Source organism: Puntigrus tetrazona, chromosome 14 (assembly GCF_018831695.1).
Source record: "Puntigrus tetrazona isolate hp1 chromosome 14, ASM1883169v1, whole genome shotgun sequence".
In the NCBI taxonomy this organism is placed as follows: domain Eukaryota; kingdom Metazoa; phylum Chordata; class Actinopteri; order Cypriniformes; family Cyprinidae; genus Puntigrus; species Puntigrus tetrazona.
This window is the reverse complement of record NC_056712.1, coordinates 20,387,172-20,404,129: the sequence shown is the minus strand read 5'-3', so window position 1 is coordinate 20,404,129 and position 16,958 is coordinate 20,387,172. Positions and strand designations below refer to the sequence as shown.

Here is a 16,958-nt window from a genome sequence, read left to right as displayed (position 1 = left end):
ATATGATTTTTGGCTTTTTGCTTCGTATAAATAAACAAGCACGCCCAGCCCATCTTACAAAAAATACAGCAAAAGTAATGCAATGCATTACTTTCCATATTTTTTTATCTTTTTATTTCTTTTTAAAGTAACTTTCCCCAAAACTGGAGATCTATCTCTTTAAGTCATTATTGATAATCTTCCCTGTGGCGTAGCTTTCATATCTGAAAGGAAAGCTTTTTGCAAAAGCCATCATGTGGCATCAGAAGAGTTGGAATAGCATGCAAGCTTGGTTTTTTTTTTTTTTTTTTTTTTGTTTTCTTTTTATGCAACTTTATAGCCCTTTGGCATTGAATTCTTTTGTAGAATGGATAACAGTGCTTTGGCCATTCTTCAAAATCTCCCTCTTTTGTGTTCCAAGGAAGAAAGAAATGCAAACTGCTCTGGAATGACATGAGGGTGAGGAAATAATGACAGTGTTTTCGTTCTTGGGTAAACCAGTTCTTAAGAATCCCAGAATTCCCCTGCAAACACGACTCTTTCACTAATTTTAGCCTGCTATCCTTTTTGACGCTTGCAATGTGAAAGCCACTTAATTCGTTCTCATACCATTGTAAGCCTATCCCATAAAACACAAATGCTAGCACCACTTAGGAGACATTTACTTCCAGCAACGCTTTCCCGAAATGAATGTTTGAGAGAGGCTAAAAGCTTTCCTTTCTTCACATTACAGAAGAAAAGTCATTGAAAATGCTTCCAGTCTTACGGTAAAAGCCTGAAATGTCTGTTCTCTTCGGTTCTGAAGACCAAGCAGACATTTGAGGCTCCGTCTTTATGCAACATTTGGTACGTCTGGCCCACATTTTATGGTGTCTTCTCAGACCGTGAATGTCTAGTATGATAATTTGCCTCTCTCGGTGGAGAACAGGAGATTGTCTTCATCACCCGAGCCAGGATTTCTACGGCACGGAGAGAAAGCACATTTAACAGACTTGGCCCAAAGTTCAACTTCTCTGCATTTTGTCTCCTGGAACCGAAAAATAAGGGAGCGTTCAGTTGGAGAAGATGGCAGCTGTCACGCTTACGAGTGATGGATTTAATAGTTTATTATTTTATCTCTGCGCCTCACGTTGGTCGATTGATCATTACACGTAGAGATGTTCCCTTGTCAAAATGAGCCCAAATCCTGGTAAACGACATCAATCTATTTAGACAACTAATCAGTTTTCATGCTTCTGGAAATGGAGGGGAAAGCGATCGTGTATTCGTTGCGGTGGCAGTACATCATCATATCGTGAACGAGATGACAATTATTAGTGCGTGAATCAAACCCACTCAGATTGCAGACTTTTCTGTCTTGTCTTTATTTTTTTTATATATATATATACTATATGTGGGCAGTGACAAATCATACAGACAAGTAAAACATACAGTAACTTCCTCTTCCTCTACAGTCTGCGGTTGCTATGGTTGCTGTGTCTTATCTCGAGAGCTGCACCACATTCGTTGGCCTTGTGCTTCGTCTCATTTTGGAAAAGTAATCATTGTAAAATGAACCGTCATATAAATATAAATTAAATTATGTTTAGAATATACCCGTTACTTTCCTGCGGGCGGCTTTGAAGAAAGATATTTTTTTAGAATGTTGGCAACCCCACCGTTCTATAAGAAAGTTACCGACATTCTTCCAAATATCTTCTTCGTGGATAAGCCGAAGAACGAAACGCACACAGGGCTTAGTCTTGCACTCAATCTTAAACATGAAAGTTTAGCTTAATGTTTGCTTTTATCAGAAGGTTTCAACCGTTCACTCAGCGTTCAATTACTCAATGGTGGTATTTTATATATATATATGTATAAATATCTCCCTTTGATATAAGTGATATCTCAAAAACTGCTGAGCCGCCTAACTAGACAGCACTTTTAGAAAACACAGGCATGAGATACGCTAATGATTCTCCTTGGATTTGACACAGAGCCGTCGTCGTATCGTTGCTGCTTCCATAACAAGAACCTGTAAGTAGAAATCCCAGCATCTGCTCGATGGCATAGGAAGTGATTTATTAGATCATGTATTTATTCTTTTCCCAATGCAGCAGTTCTAAAGGGGGGGTCAAGAGGCATGTATATGTGTTACGTCTCATTTCTTGGCCAATTCCAATCTTGTTGACTAAATGTACCCTCATTTGAGATGTATCTTCAGCTTGCTGGGAGGGAACATGATGTCTGTTTCATGCTGGCCAGCGCCATTACTGAATCATTTTCACTGGGCAGCTGACTGAAATCTAACCTCGGATGAATTCAAATGCATTTTTAATGTCCATTTTGCCAAAATGCAGTCTTGTATGCCTCATAAGTTCAAACGCGTTGCTAACAGCCCTGCAAGCTACCGTCGAGTTTGAGGAATAGTCATTATATAGTGGTGTTCATCATAAGGAAGGATTTTTTGCTAACGTTTTTCTGTCAGTTATGACGGCTGCAACCAATCACGTTCCTCTCCCTCCGGGCTCAACCTCAGACGAAAGACTGAACCGTGCCCGTTTGTTTTAGACACTTCACTTGCCGCATTTAAGCCACGAGATCAAATGCACAGATTTATTAGAGCACTGATAGAGTCGCTGTAAGCAATTTTATTCCCAATACGGATGGGGACGTAACGTTGGTGGCTCCGTTCGCTGATTATCATTCTTTTTAAAGATTTAATTACCAATACTTTTTTCCAGGCATGGAAATGCGCCCTGTCTACTTGTCTCGATGCATATTTTAGATCTTGCTGTGAGCAGTTCATCCATGCATACGTTTAATCTTTACTTTTTTCCCGACTGGCACCGTCAGCAATATTCCAAACAGCTTTTTTGCACCTTTGAAGGGCACGTCGTGAACGCGACACACAAGCTGTAACAAAAGACAGCATTTTACTAAAATAATACGTGTTTATTTAGTCCTGCAAATATTCTAATAGTGTTTATTATCGTCAGCATTTTGAAACTGCTTTTGAATGTTCACGTTCACTTTCACACGGAGTGTACTTGCTCTAAGGACAAATCCAGAACAATTTGTTGGCAGAACCTATTTATTTCTTTTCCTATCACATACCATATCAGAAAGCCATGTATTTTCAATAAGATAATTAGTAAATAGAGGAAATAATAATAATAAAAAAAACTTAATTATAGTGTTTAATAAAACAGGTGTGCTTAGATGTAGGTTTTTATCCCAAAAAATTAGCATCTAATTTGATAATTTAGTGTTTTATACATGTATATACTACAGTACTGAAGTATAAGTATATAGAAATAAAGAATATGCTGTTGTTTTAGTGTAAACTGAATTTAGCATTAGTTGCATTTAGTGCCATTAGAATATATCACTTTTTCCAATTAGTGTACCTGCAAAAAACATAATTGTTTAGTTAAAGACAGCTCAGTGTTGATTCAGTTCTGTCAAATATGTGAGGTTCATCAATTATGAAATTAGTTATATGATCTTGAAATCGTTTGCTGATGTTAGTGTCCTCTCTGTCAGCAAACATAGCCATATTTTTCTACTCATGCAGCACCTAGTCAACAAATTATTTTATAATATAATGAACAGGTAATATACTGTATACCAACTGTTTTGTTGTCTATTAAAAATACGCCGCTGACTTCTCCCGCTGTCAAAACATACGGTGCAAGGCGGCAGTGATTCCGTCATATAATGCATGTAATGTACATATAATGTTTTTTCCAGCTCTTGGTGATGATTAATATGGCGTAAGTGATCAACTGGTGCAAGTAGAGACCGCCATATTGAAGTTCAGCTGTCAGCTAAAACTTCACAGTCTGTACATGGCCATTTAGTCTTCTCCAGCAATTCAGTTCTCTTAAACCCACCATTGCATGCTCACGTTTATCTGCCTCCACATCTCTGCCCTACTTTTTTTTTGATAACCCATAAAAGATAACATTTTAGCTGGTGTAACGGTCTTAATCATCATTTTAAGAGGTCTTACATTGTGCGGTGGAAAAACAAGAGCTGCAGTGTGCCCTAATGATTATTACACTTCAGAAGGCTGTGACGTAATGAAACAAATGTTGCACTAAAGGTTTAAAGTAAAAGCGCTACAAGCTTGTAGTTTCAGAGAGCCTTGCAGTCAGTGAATACAGAGCCATTATGCCAAGTGATTGCTATGATGAATGAATTATGAATAATGAGTTACGTTCACTTTCGCATGCATCTTCTTGGAATGAGCAGCTAGGACTGATAAAACATGTATTATGGGCGTGTACAACATTATACCCATCCGTCCATCAATCCATCCAGCCAAATTCAATTTTGGTAACGCAGTAAATGAGCTTTTAATTTTAAAATAAACTCGTGTAGCTTCTTGTGACTGGAGGGAACGACAAAGAACATTATCACATTCGTAGTACGTGGTTTGTATTAGTGGTGCAACTTTCATTTTGTATACGTCTATACGCACCTGTTTATTTATATTATTCCATTTACGTTTTCTTCTCACTTTCTGTTTTTCACTTATGTTTTTGTGGTGGCGTTTGTTCAGTTCAAATTGGATATTTCTAATGAAAGCGGCGTGGTTTAGGTCTGGCCGGCCAGGGACTCGGGAGCAAATGTCAAGAGGTTAGAGTTCATTGCCATGTTGTGGGCAAAGAGGAAATGACGGGCGGATCTTGGGCTTAATGCTATTTGAGGAAGACTGTTACCTCCAACTCCTCCAAGGCTCACACACTCCCGTGCTGACCAGCGTACACGAGAACAGTCGCTTCAAAACACTCTTTCCTGTCTAGACAAGGTTGCTTTTTGATTGTGTTATTGGCCGACTCTTGATTTCGTAATATAATATGTTTCCAGAACGGCGCTCTCTCTATGAATCCGTGAATCAAAGCATTCACAGAGCAAAGTGATGAAAGAAGGCACTCAGGATTTCTGACGTTTCAATTATAGATCTGAATGAAACCTAGATATGCGATTGCAGTTTTGAAACACAAAGATGCGTAATGTTGATCCGTGTCTTACGTCCTTCATGCATTTTATTTCGTGGTTTGAAAAGTACAAATGCACACTCTTCGAGACTTCGGCAAGTTAGTCGGCGCTTTGTCTTAAAGTGAAACTGCGATATTGCAAAGTTTAAATCTGAGATTTGTGCTTTAAAGTCATTTCCTGAAAAACCTCCTTGGTTTTATGTGTCTTATAACTAGTTATCACTGGGGGCCAGATTCACAAAAATCCTCTAAAAATAAATGTTTGAATGTTATCTTTTATTGTTAGAAAGAATAGCAAATTAGTAAATCCAGATGCTAAGAACTCCAGAACACCATTTGGCAGCAGATATCGTGCGCTGTCCCTCACGTTAAGCTCGTGACGCTAAAATATAAGACACAAAATTATAATAAAAATTCTAATCTTCGCAGCTTTTATGACAGGTGCCGTTTCGCTGTAGGAGTGACACGGTGACCGGCGAAGAAAAAGCAAACAGATAATTCCATTGTCACGAGGGACCAAAAAAACCCCCATCTTTAATAAAAATGCAAAATGCAGTTTCAGGCCTGGGAGGTAATATTTACGCCTGGTAAATAAACTCGGCTCATCCGCTATCGGGGGCTGAAGCAAACAGTTAATTTTGGACTCGGGCTGTTCTCGAATCAGATGATCCCCGGCGACTTTGACTACTAAACTGCTGTGCGTTACGGATATTCTGTGTATTTGTTTCTCGCTGAATTTAGATTGCCTTCCTTCTCCAAGACATTTACTCTGGTGGTGATGGAAAGTCATTCACACACACACACACACACACACACACACACACACACACATATATATATATATATACACACACACACACTCACAAGGCTGTTTCACAGAGATACCCCAGTCCCCTTGTCGTCCAAACGCAGCTAAGTCTGTATTGTCTTCTTAACAGGGTGCCGTCGCCGGGAGATTGAGCGTCTGCTTAACACATGATGTTCAAGGACTACAGATCTGGCCGAGCTGTAGGTGAGTTGATATGCATTCCGCTGATGGAAGTTCTGTCTGCTTGATGTACCATCAGAGACCCTTTAAGCTTCTCATTCACAGGCAGAGTGTAGATCTCACGACAGAGAAAGGATTTGTTGGCAAGATCTCTGCTGCACACCTGATAAGGCTGTCAGTGTCCCCACGAGAGGCTGCTGCTCAATAATAAGGGGTTTCTTCTCCGGGTCTTTGGCATTTATTCTGTCACGAACAGGTGGAGACGTCTTCCGTCGCTTTTTCGCTTCTTGTTTGCGCTTTCCAAATGACAGGAAGTTTTAGATTTCAGACCTTTTATCAAGTTGGGAGAGATTAAGCTGAAAGGTGAGGCCGTCGCTGCTTCGGAGATGCGTGTTTGCGAGCCAAGAGGAAAGTATAGGCTTTAGTCCGATATTAGAGCGTATAAATAGCCCAAAATGTTTATGCCAGTGGAGAACTGCTGCTTTTCGGAGGATAAATGGCGAAAAGCAGGGCTTCTGTATGAAGTGCCAGGTGGCCAGATGGACGTTCTGTTCAATCTCTTGTGTAAACCCTCTCTGAACTCGCTTTTTCCGCGAGATAAAAGCTTTGTGCTTGTTCAGTGTTTTTAATGCTAAATGCTTTCTGGGTTTTGACATCTGACGTTCGACGTGACGGACAGGTCTTCAATCGCTCGGGAGAGTGATGGGAGGATTGAGCCGGGACGCCGTGAGGGAACCGAAGGCTTTCATTGGTCCAGGCGTGTGGAGGATGAGCGTGTCCGTCCTTATTAGGCTCCGTGTGGGCCGTGCCGGTCGGCTGGCTCGTGGCCGCTTTACACCGCTGTATGGGGGCAGAGTGCCCAGCGCCCAGCGGCAACAGAGTTGACTGATGACTTCTTCTTTTCCACAATCAAGGACAGCCGATACGGGAGTGCTTTTTAGTGCTTTCTCATAAGGTTATGCCGGTCACAAAAAGAGAACTGATAGCACTGGTGCGTATTCAGAATTATATTTAATGCGCATATTGAGAACCTTCCAGTTCCTTCTCGCTCGGTCACTCCGAGTCACGTCCGATTGCTGATGAATTCGGATCCCACTTTCGTCGGCCACCCGATGTGACCATCTCCTTTCCCTTCTTAAGGCAAAGAGTGTTACTCTTTCAGGATTTTTCAGGATTGATGCATTAAGTTCATCAGTTTTTCTGTTTTGTCTGTGCTTTCTATAAACTCTTTAAAAAGAGTAACAAAGGATGGTTTCCACAGAAATATGAAGCATCGCAACTGTTCTTGACATCAATGATGCTAAAATCTTTCTTTTCTTTTAATCAGGATTTTGGAATGATTTCTGGATCATGTTTCGAATGTTTCACAATATTGCTGTGTTTTTGAGCAAATGAATGCCGCCTTGGCACAAGAAGCCATAAAGCCATTAGAAACTCTAACTCACCCTGAACTTTTGAACAGTGGTGTAACTTCCACAGGTGGCAACGGATCATAGGTAAAATTATTTTTGACAGTCTTTCTAACAAAATATAGGTTTGGTAAGCTTGCCAAAAAGTGCACATTGTTTCATCAACTTGTCCTAGAGATTTGTGCACACGTGCTTTTGACAAATTGAGTGCTTTTGCTCATTCAGGTGGCACAAATTTTAAGCTGATTTGTGTCATTTATTTTCTCTTTCCCTCTCTACGCTCTTATATCCATTTCGGGAGTAAAAATATCTCTTAACAGCACTGGTGGTGATTTTTCAAGTAAAAGAGGACACTTCCTTCCTAGTTTGTTCTCGGGGAAATCCAAGTAAGTGAGATTGGATGCCGGTCGGGGTAATTCGCGCTGTTCCACCTCGGTGCCAGTGTGAACGGTTCTCGCAACTTAGAAAGAACTTTGTCTTTCAAACTAATACATTACGAATTCAGTGAGATTGACTGTAAGCCGAATGCTTTCCTCTTCCACAAATCACTCTTGCCCTTCATTATAAATGGCCGTTTTGCTATTGCCTTCAACTTAAATAATGGAGATGGCAGAGGCTGGAGAGTTCAACTTTACACCTAGTTAATTGGTTTTGCGTGGAGAGTTGCAGGGCTCGTGTCGGCCGTGAGGTGAAGGTCACTGCAGGAGAAATATCCGCGTCAAGCAGCCCTTAATGAATACGGAGGTCTCATCCAACTGTCTTCGTCAAATAACACAAGCGCGGTTTTGGATTATGATTGAAGGCTTGCTATGAATTTAGTGCTTCTTTTTCTATAGTTCGTCCTAAAATGAACATTCGCTGTTGAGTCATCTTAGATGTAGGTGATTTTTTTATTTTTTTTTTCAAAATTAATACCCGTGGCTCCTGATGATATGTTGAGGAATTATGAAGGGAAATGATTGATCTGTGCCAAAAATGCATTTACAACATTTTTACCTGTAATTCAGAGCCTTAGACGAATCTCCTTTCATTGAACTGGTTTTATAATGCTCCAGTCGTAAATTGTGAACTCATCTAGTTCACTAAAGAAGAATTGTTCACTAACCGAACATCACTCTGGACTATTTTCCTGACATTCTGGAGTACATAATGTAGTAAATAATGTTCAATTTCCTGCACAGACTGATCGTTTCACTTCATAAGACCTCTAATATGTCGTCAGGAGCCACGCGTATTAATATTGTGTTCGTTGGTATGCTATTTTTGTCATCAAATGCAGGCAGCTGCTCAATTACTTTTTATTCGAGTTTCAGCTCGAAATCTTCTTTACTGTTCTACCAATGGGGGAGAAAAAAATCTCTCTTAAAGCTTCACTGCACAAAAAAAAAACCCTTTCATTGCTTCTCGGAATGTGAGCCAAATCTCCCTGTTTTAAAATGGCCAAAACACCAAATGAGACGAAACTGCTGCTCTGCTTGCCAACATTCAACCTCAAAACCGTTAAAAGGTCTTAACTCGCTCTCACCACCAGACCAGCATTGTGAACTGGAACGCTGTCCTAACGTCCTTGAGTGAGAAGGGGAGATTTCCTCCTCGTCTGGCTTCAGAGAGAACTTAACTTCAACGCTCTTACCCAATAATATCCAAATAACCATATTCATTTGTTTAATGGGTCCAGTGAAGTTATGATATTGACGTTATCTCATCTTACCAAGCACCGCACAGCCCTTGCCCCCTTTGAAAGACTTAGCCAATTACAATATCTTATTGACAAAAAAACGAATGTCTTCGGGATCCATTTTAAGGAGCGTGAAATGAGATCCCAGAAAAGGACAGTGTCATTAGCGCTGCAGAATGGGCCGACTCTAAATATGTAATTGAAAACAATAAGAAGGGAAAACGGCTCTTAAAAAAAGCCTTTTAAATTTAGTTTTGCATTGATGCCTTTGACACTTTTATTTAACTTGGAATGCATCAGTCATGCGTTCCCTGGGAATCAAACCCATGACCTTGGTGTTTGTAGTGCCACGCTCCACTGTTGCCTGAATTCCTGATGCCTGTATTTCATATGATTTCTATGCAGTGAATTGCTCCGAACATAGTTGAAATTCTCTCTTTGTCTGATTTCGAAGGCCTTCAGGATTTATATTTAGGCGTATCTCTCTTCTGATACGAGTTCGGCCAAATGGTGGGCAAATTCCAGTTTAGCTCTCGGGGTTTTAATGGCTTTCGTGACGCAGTGATTGAGGCTTTAGCTTTTTTTTTTTTTTTTTTTTTTACCCTTTTTCCCAGTGAAAGGAAGACATCCTATAATGTAAAGAAATGCATGGCGCTGGATATTTTTCACCAATAGCCAAGTAGCTATTTTTGCTCTATTCCGGATTATAAAGGTGATTTCACACCCTTCTAATCAATGGATGGATGAATCCTAATGGATCTTGCTGTACGTTTTTCGTATTAAAAATTCAGAGAAATGGGTTTTAAAGGCAACTCACGGTGATATCATAATGTATACATGTATACAACATATTTATTTTGATGCACTTCATCAAGAAAATTTCTGTTAAAGCTAACTAGCGTTTTTTTGCTGTTGTTGTTTATTTGTTTTTTTGCTACCGAAACACACATGCATCTCACATTTATCTATAATTACACTACCATTCAAAAGTGTTGCGTTCTAGGTAATTTGCTCCCATCTAATGCAATATTCATCTTTTTCTTTTTCTTTTTTTTTTGCCTGTGGAAGAAAACGTTTGAAATCGTGGTGAAAAAAAAAAAAAAAAAAAGGAGTAGACTCAGTCCCTCAACTTGGCATGAATTAAATAAGAGCTCGGTGCAGCTTTTAATCATTCTCTGTGAGGTGAGAGAATTCATTAGATGCTGCCTTGAGAAACTTTGGCCTGTTTTTTTATTGTGTTCAGGTTATTAAAACATGAACGCCATATGTGTGACTGACGGGACGTGGGAAACGAACGCCCTCCTAAAGAGCGAACCGAAAACATCTGTGTCACGCAAATCGCGTTGTTGTGTAGAATCAGGATGAAGACGCGTCTTTCTGTATCTCTTTCTGTAAGAGAGAAGAGCGCTAGCTCACCTTCGTAAAGGTGAATCACCTATAGCTCTAAATGATAGCCACAGATGGTTTAAACAGAAAAGCAAGATGCTAGCAGATTATTAGTGTTAATTGTACCTGTTGGCTGTTTAATATGTGAGGCAGTTGGCTGAAATTTAAGGGAAAAGGCCTGTTCGATTAGAGCAAATGAAAGGAAAGTGCACTGCTCAGGCAGACTTTGATTGCTCTTATTGCGCTAATTTACAGATAAGAGCCGTGACATGCAAGAAAGCTCTTCTGTAAAGCCCTCTCTTTAAAGAACTATTGTTTTTCACTTAAGCTTAATAACATATTATAGTAACATATCAAAGTCCGCGTTTCCAGTGCTTTTAATGTGTCACTTTGATGCTGTGATATGAAATTGCCTCGCAGCACAAATGACTCAGGCGCGGCTTTGGGATATTTCTACGCGACCGAAACAGCGGCGCGCCACATTTATTTCCCTAATTGCGTGAAAACTGTTTAAAACGAGTGCCCAAAACAGTAAAATGCTCTCTTTTTTTACCTCTGAAAAATCTTCTTGACGGCTGTTTGTATCCCCCCCTTTGGCTTTGGAGTATTCAGAGCTAATTGATAAGGATGGCAAAATAAACCGCTCGTGATGAATATGCCAGCGTTCGCATCCATCCACGCCAAAAGAATTCCGAAGGAAAGCGGACGATGCCAAAAAGTGATGGCCGGTGTTGATGTCCAGGAAAGCCGAGGGAATAAGGCGACTCTGTATCAGGATACTGGAGGGCGGCGTGCCAAAGCGAGCTAATTATTTTTGCATCTAACATCTAAGAATATAAATAGACTCCTGAGCAGTACACTTGATCTACTGTAGATATTTCAGCCCCGCCATCTGCATTCTTGAATTTGCTTCAGTATGCTAATGCGGACAAATTCTACAAAGTCTCTATTCTGTCTTTCCCCTTCGGAGGATGTCGGTGTGCAGCGTTCGTCGGGTTTCGCGATAAACACGGCAGCTGTAGCAGGCCATGGTTTCCGCCCACGCTCTTATCATGCTTTTATGAGACCGTTGTAATGTCAAATGCTATGCTCACAGCACCGGCCCCCCCCCCTCTGCTCTCCTAACCGCGACGTACGGGAGAACTGTGAATTCCTCCTGAATGTGTTAAGACATCTGTTAAATGTTCTTAGCTCTGAAAGTAACCCTGGCCGTGCCGCGCAGCTCAGGACGAAGATAGTGAGCTGTAAACATGGAGGTGTTAAAGTTCATTTAGGATTCAGGGCGTTATTCAACCCTTGTGCATCAATTTAATACAAGTTGCACAGAGGTCCAGAGGATGAAAGTGTTTCAAAAAAGCAGACATAGAAGTATTATACATTATTTATATATATATATATATATATATATATATATATATATATATACTTTCATTGATTTTTACCAAACATTTAATTAATTTACAAGTTTAAAATAGAAGAACACAACAAGCCTTTTTAGCGTAAAGTGATTATTTTCCCTGGAAAACCATCTTATTGCATGCTACTTATCCTATGTATTTATGGGCGTTTTTAGTGTCTTATTATAATGCGATTATACTAAAGAACATACTTTTTTTTTTTTTTCATGTGCATTACCTGCTAAACAGCACCTTGTTCGTCCGCGCTTCTTCTGGGAAAAAACAACACACGAGAACAGTAGTCCACATTGGTTTTGTGGCTGAATGTCATTTTTAAAGAAAGAAAGGAACCTGGTCAAATTCGTATTTCCCTTTGCATCGAAATGTGCTTCCTCTGACACATGAATAGGTGTTTGTTCGGATTGATCACTCTTAGTGTTCATGTCCACTGCAATGAATGGCCCATACTTGTGCATTATTTAAGAGGCCTTGGGGTTTTAGTGTAGACTCAGTTGTAGTTTATATGGCAATTAGCCTCAGGTTTAACTGTTGCTCTGCTCCCTCTACTGGTACACAGCCTAACACAACCAACATACACGCACTTTCCAGTGATAAAGAAACGCATGTAAATGATCACGCGTTATTGCGTGTCTCATTACCACGGCAACTAGCGTCCAGTACTTCCGCTATAAATAAATATAGGACATTGACGTACGCACGCACGCGCGCGCGCTATTTAATTTATTTTACACCTTTATTTATTTGTAAAGCTAATGCTAAGTTATTACTTGCGTTTAAATAAATAAACAAACAAACGCCAAGCGCTGACAAGAAGTAACCATTACTTCGGCAGAACTTGTCGAGCCGTAACGGAAACTTTACCGTACAGAAACAACATTTTAAATCCTCGATGGACACGTTTCGTATTATATCTCGCTATAAAACGCTGTGAATGTTTTTTTTTTTGTTTGTTTTTCTCACGCGGCAATCAATAGGAGTGACGCCGGACCGCTTTCAAACGAGTCAACCGTCAACAACCGCCGAGCGAGCGCGTGAGGGACGTGGCTCGCGCTCAGCGTTAACGATTAAAAACGGCGTGCTGGTGTGGTCGTTATGTTGAGCATGACTGTGGATCCTCCTCTCTCTCTCTCTCTCTCTCTCTCTCTCTCTCTCTCTCTCTCTCCCTCTCTCGCTGTGGTCTGCTCACTTTAAAGCAGTTATAAGCGCAGCGGACCCACAGACACCAGCAGCAAAAGCTCCTAGCGCGGAATAACGTCCACCACCGGAGCCCTACGGGACTTTACCCGGCGTCTTTTTCAACCGAATCCTCAGGACGATGTTCCTCGTGCAGTACACAGGTACGCTGTCTTCGGTTTAACTTTATTTGATGGATTAGAGACCTCAAATGCGGCCAGTCCCGTTTCTCGAGCTCTATAGTAGGGAACAGGGAGCCGCCCGTTAAGAACGGACGTTACGGACAGAAAACAATGAATGAAAACTCCGATGAGAATCGGCGTTACGTACGGAGCTCACGGGGGTTTCCTCGCGAATCAGTTAAGTGAGTGAAATCGGATCGCTTCACTTTAAATGCGCGTCTCAGCCGTGTTATGCCGTTACATCGGCCGCGTCTTAATACCTAGTGAGCTGCCTACAAAGACAGCACGGGCGCGTGCAGCCCTCACGAGAGCCACGGATGCGAGTTTGCCCCCCAAAAATGCAGTTTAGGCACCTGACTTTGATTTGAGACACGACCGTCGTCGCACAGGCGATATTAGAGCGCGGTCACCGACAGCTCCGGTGGTTAAAACAACTGGTATGCTCCCGTTATAACGAGATCATTATATACATCGCAATTAACTATATATGCTGCGCGCGGTCTCTCCTTTCCTGCAACATCTTGCCACACGCGCTTGTAATGCATGGAGCCGTTCCGGTGGGGAAGTGGAAACCCAATCCACATGTCCACCGGAGTGAATCGCCATATAAAAATATTTTGGCTTGAAGCTCGCCGACTGGTGTCATTTATTACCCGACCTGTAACGGAATCGTTCCGCGTTAGAGCTCGGAATACAGACCGTAAGGCGGCTTGTCAGTTTCAACAACACAAAGCATGACTCAAACCATAGGAGCTGTAAAGGTGCTGGCCGGATCAATGATGGTTCAGATTGTTCAAAAACAAGTTAACCTGTGGGCTATATTGAGAAAAGTAAGAAAACGGTGACTTGACATTGAAAGAAGCTTTGTTTAGTTTGATAGGCGGTGGGTGACACTTTAATACGGATCAATAAATGAATAGCAGGTAATGCATTAGCTGTCATTTTTTTACGTAATTCGCTAAATTTAGTAATAACTTATTGTTTCTAGTTTTTGCTCATTTTTAATGCTTTACTGTTACTTCATGGTAACTATTGTGTTAAAGTATACAACTTTTTAGTAAGCGTTGTATACTGTAATTATTCGGTGATCGGTTATGGTGTAAAGTGCCTGTTGTATTTGAAATGATTATAACAGAGAACGTTAAGCATCGTTGTTTATTATGAAGCTTGTGTCCTTTTTTGATTGCATGTTGAATACCTCATTGTCAACGAGAGGAGAAAAGAAACCATTCTTTTAGTCAATAACAGAACAGGTTTACTGTCATAATAAAACGAATGCATGCATAAATCAAGGATGCATGTGGAAATAATACCAATATATTCACAGTCTGTTTTGGTTACCTCCTATTAGCCTTTTTCTGCCTATTTACTGTGAAAAGCGTTTGGCATTTTGTCTGAGTAAACCTACTCACCCTAACCTCGAGTGTGATGGAGAAAAAGCCTCTTATTGCTCCGTGACAGCCGTGAACTTTCTCACGCGCAGCTCTTTTGGTGGACGGGGAGTGGTCATTTAAATTGCACATAATGGATAGTCTCTGAGCTTTGGTGAAAGCGGAATAACTGAAACGAAAAGGGGGAGGGCGGCACTGAAGAAGTGTAAAATGCATTTGTGACAGAGGTTACTTACGTAAAATGAAGCAAAGACTTTTTTTTTTTTTTTTTTTTTACATAGAACGTTCAAGTTAGAGAAAAAAGTTTTTGGGCAGATGTGGTTTGGCGATTTAGCCACTGTCCCGTTAGAGTTGCCAAGAGGATTTAATGCACAGAAAAATACTTAATCCAAAGATCTAACGGTAGACAATAAGTATAACGTATAAATCTGATTAAAGTACTACAGTAGTTGTGTTTGTTCGGCTGCAGAATGAGTTCAACGTCTGTGATTGAAAAGCCGCAAGTCCAGTAGATTAAAATTCGAATAGATTAGAAAAGAATAGATTAACGTGACTCTCAGAATAGTTTCAGCGTTAAGGGAAATGTAAAAGACAGAGTGACCGGAGTATTCTGCTTACTGAGAGTGGTCCGGCAAACACGTTGCTTTGGCAATCCAATGCATGCCTTTTAATTTTAATCAGAGATTACTATATATATGGATGTTCTCTGTGAAGTGTTTTCTGTAACACTTTGTGTAAATCACCTTGGTTTGTCCTTGTGCGTCTTTTTCTCGTATAGAGATAAGGTAAATGTTTATCAGAGCCCATTTATACAATTTGCCTTGAAGATGAGTGGCATCAAGGAATGAAGAGAGCATGTCAGGAGAGCAAATAGAAGTTCATTTTGGTATGGATATTTTGAAAAAAACATTGCTGATGCCGTTTATTATTAATGATGTGAACTGCAGCAGCAACAAAGTAGAGAGACGTTAAGCTTTACGCCAAATGATGAGTCTATCGACGGGAGTGGAAACAGTGGAGCTCACATGATCTGGGAGTAGGCAACACTCTTCTGTATAATTTGTCTCAGCCCACATACAGTGATATAATGAAAAATGAGGCATGGAAAAGTGTCAGAAATTGTCGGCGAGTTTGATTCATGCATTGATAATCGTTCATCTTGGTCATGATATCATGCGTTATTCACTGCCGCTGGTTTATATACAAGTGCTTCCCCCTCCAGAAAAAAATGACATCAGTGACATATTTTCACAAGCTATGGTCAGTTGCACAGCCCACCAGCTAGACCAAAGCAGACGCCTGCTAATAACGTGATCTACCTTTCTCCGGCAGAAAAATAATAAATCCAGATGGTCAGAGTTTTTGTTAGACGATGTAATTGACAGCAGTTGCACGAATACATAATCATGTTGGGAAGTGTAATTGTATTGTAAGAACATAATCGCATTGCTTTTCCAAGCAAAACAGGAACTTCAGATTTTTTCCATTTTCAAAGACGCTTGACAATTGAAACCGTTCGATTTATTATTTCCTGATTATCTTTTCTGCCCTGGATGTCACTCATTTCATACCCATGTTCTCTCCATGCGAGGCGTGCGTCTTGTGCTCGCTCTTATTTAGGCTTGCGAGGGTTTTTGTGTTTCCTCCGAACTCATTTCGATGCATGTGCGGTATTTTGCCATAATTGAGTTTGCTGTACTCTCAGTGCTCTCCACATGGCAGTCACTTCAGCAGTTTGCACAGATCTGCGTCTTTCTGTGCTTTGCTAATTAAAAGCTGTGGTATTCAGTGCAAAGGAACGGTGTACCTGATAATTGACGCCAAAACAAATGCTCCTCAGTGTTGGATAATGAAGAGCCACGTTGCGCTGAGTCCTGCTGGGTAAGCGTTATCAGCTCTATTTTTATTTAGTCTATTTTCCCTTTCATTACAAGAAACCAAGTGCATAATGAGAGGCTAGTTGTAAATATTTACTCCATTAGACAGTTTCATCTCCAAAATAAAACAGTGTATATAACATAAATAAGAAAGATTTGATGCCTATCTGCTTACCCCCAGGGCATCCAAGATGTAGGTGACTTTGTTTCTTGAGGAGAACACCAAAAAAGATTTTTAACTCAAACTGCAGTCAGTCATATAATGGAAGTCAATGGGCACCAAACGTTCCAAAGCTCTGAGAGTCAAAAAAAACACTAAACCCTACGGCTTGAGACGTCTCTCCTCAGCTCATTCAAAACAGATATGTCACACATAGATATCTATACATAAATGCCTCATTAGTGACTGTTTCTATGGGTTTTGTTCATAGGCAGCGATATAAGGGTCTACATCTATATCTATGTGTATAAGCTTTGTTCTACTGAAGAGAC

At 40.5% G+C, this 16,958-nt stretch overlaps 1 protein-coding gene across 4 annotated transcripts in view; it reads left to right on the top strand.

Moving 5' to 3' along the window:
• Positions 1 to 16,958, top strand: part of enox2 (ecto-NOX disulfide-thiol exchanger 2) — a 385,733-nt gene that overhangs the window by 37,031 nt on the left and 331,744 nt on the right. For 3 of the 4 annotated variants that reach the window (XR_006252544.1, XM_043257503.1, XM_043257500.1), the window contains exon 2: positions 5,903 to 5,976. Coding sequence is in view for 3 of the 4 variants with exons in the window: in XM_043257503.1 (XP_043113438.1) it covers positions 5,940 to 5,976 (37 nt within the window). In the remaining variant the exon portion in view is untranslated. Of the gene's footprint in view, positions 1 to 5,902; positions 5,977 to 13,008; positions 13,181 to 16,958 lie in introns of those variants that run through there. The other variant, XM_043257501.1, reaches the window with a different exon arrangement.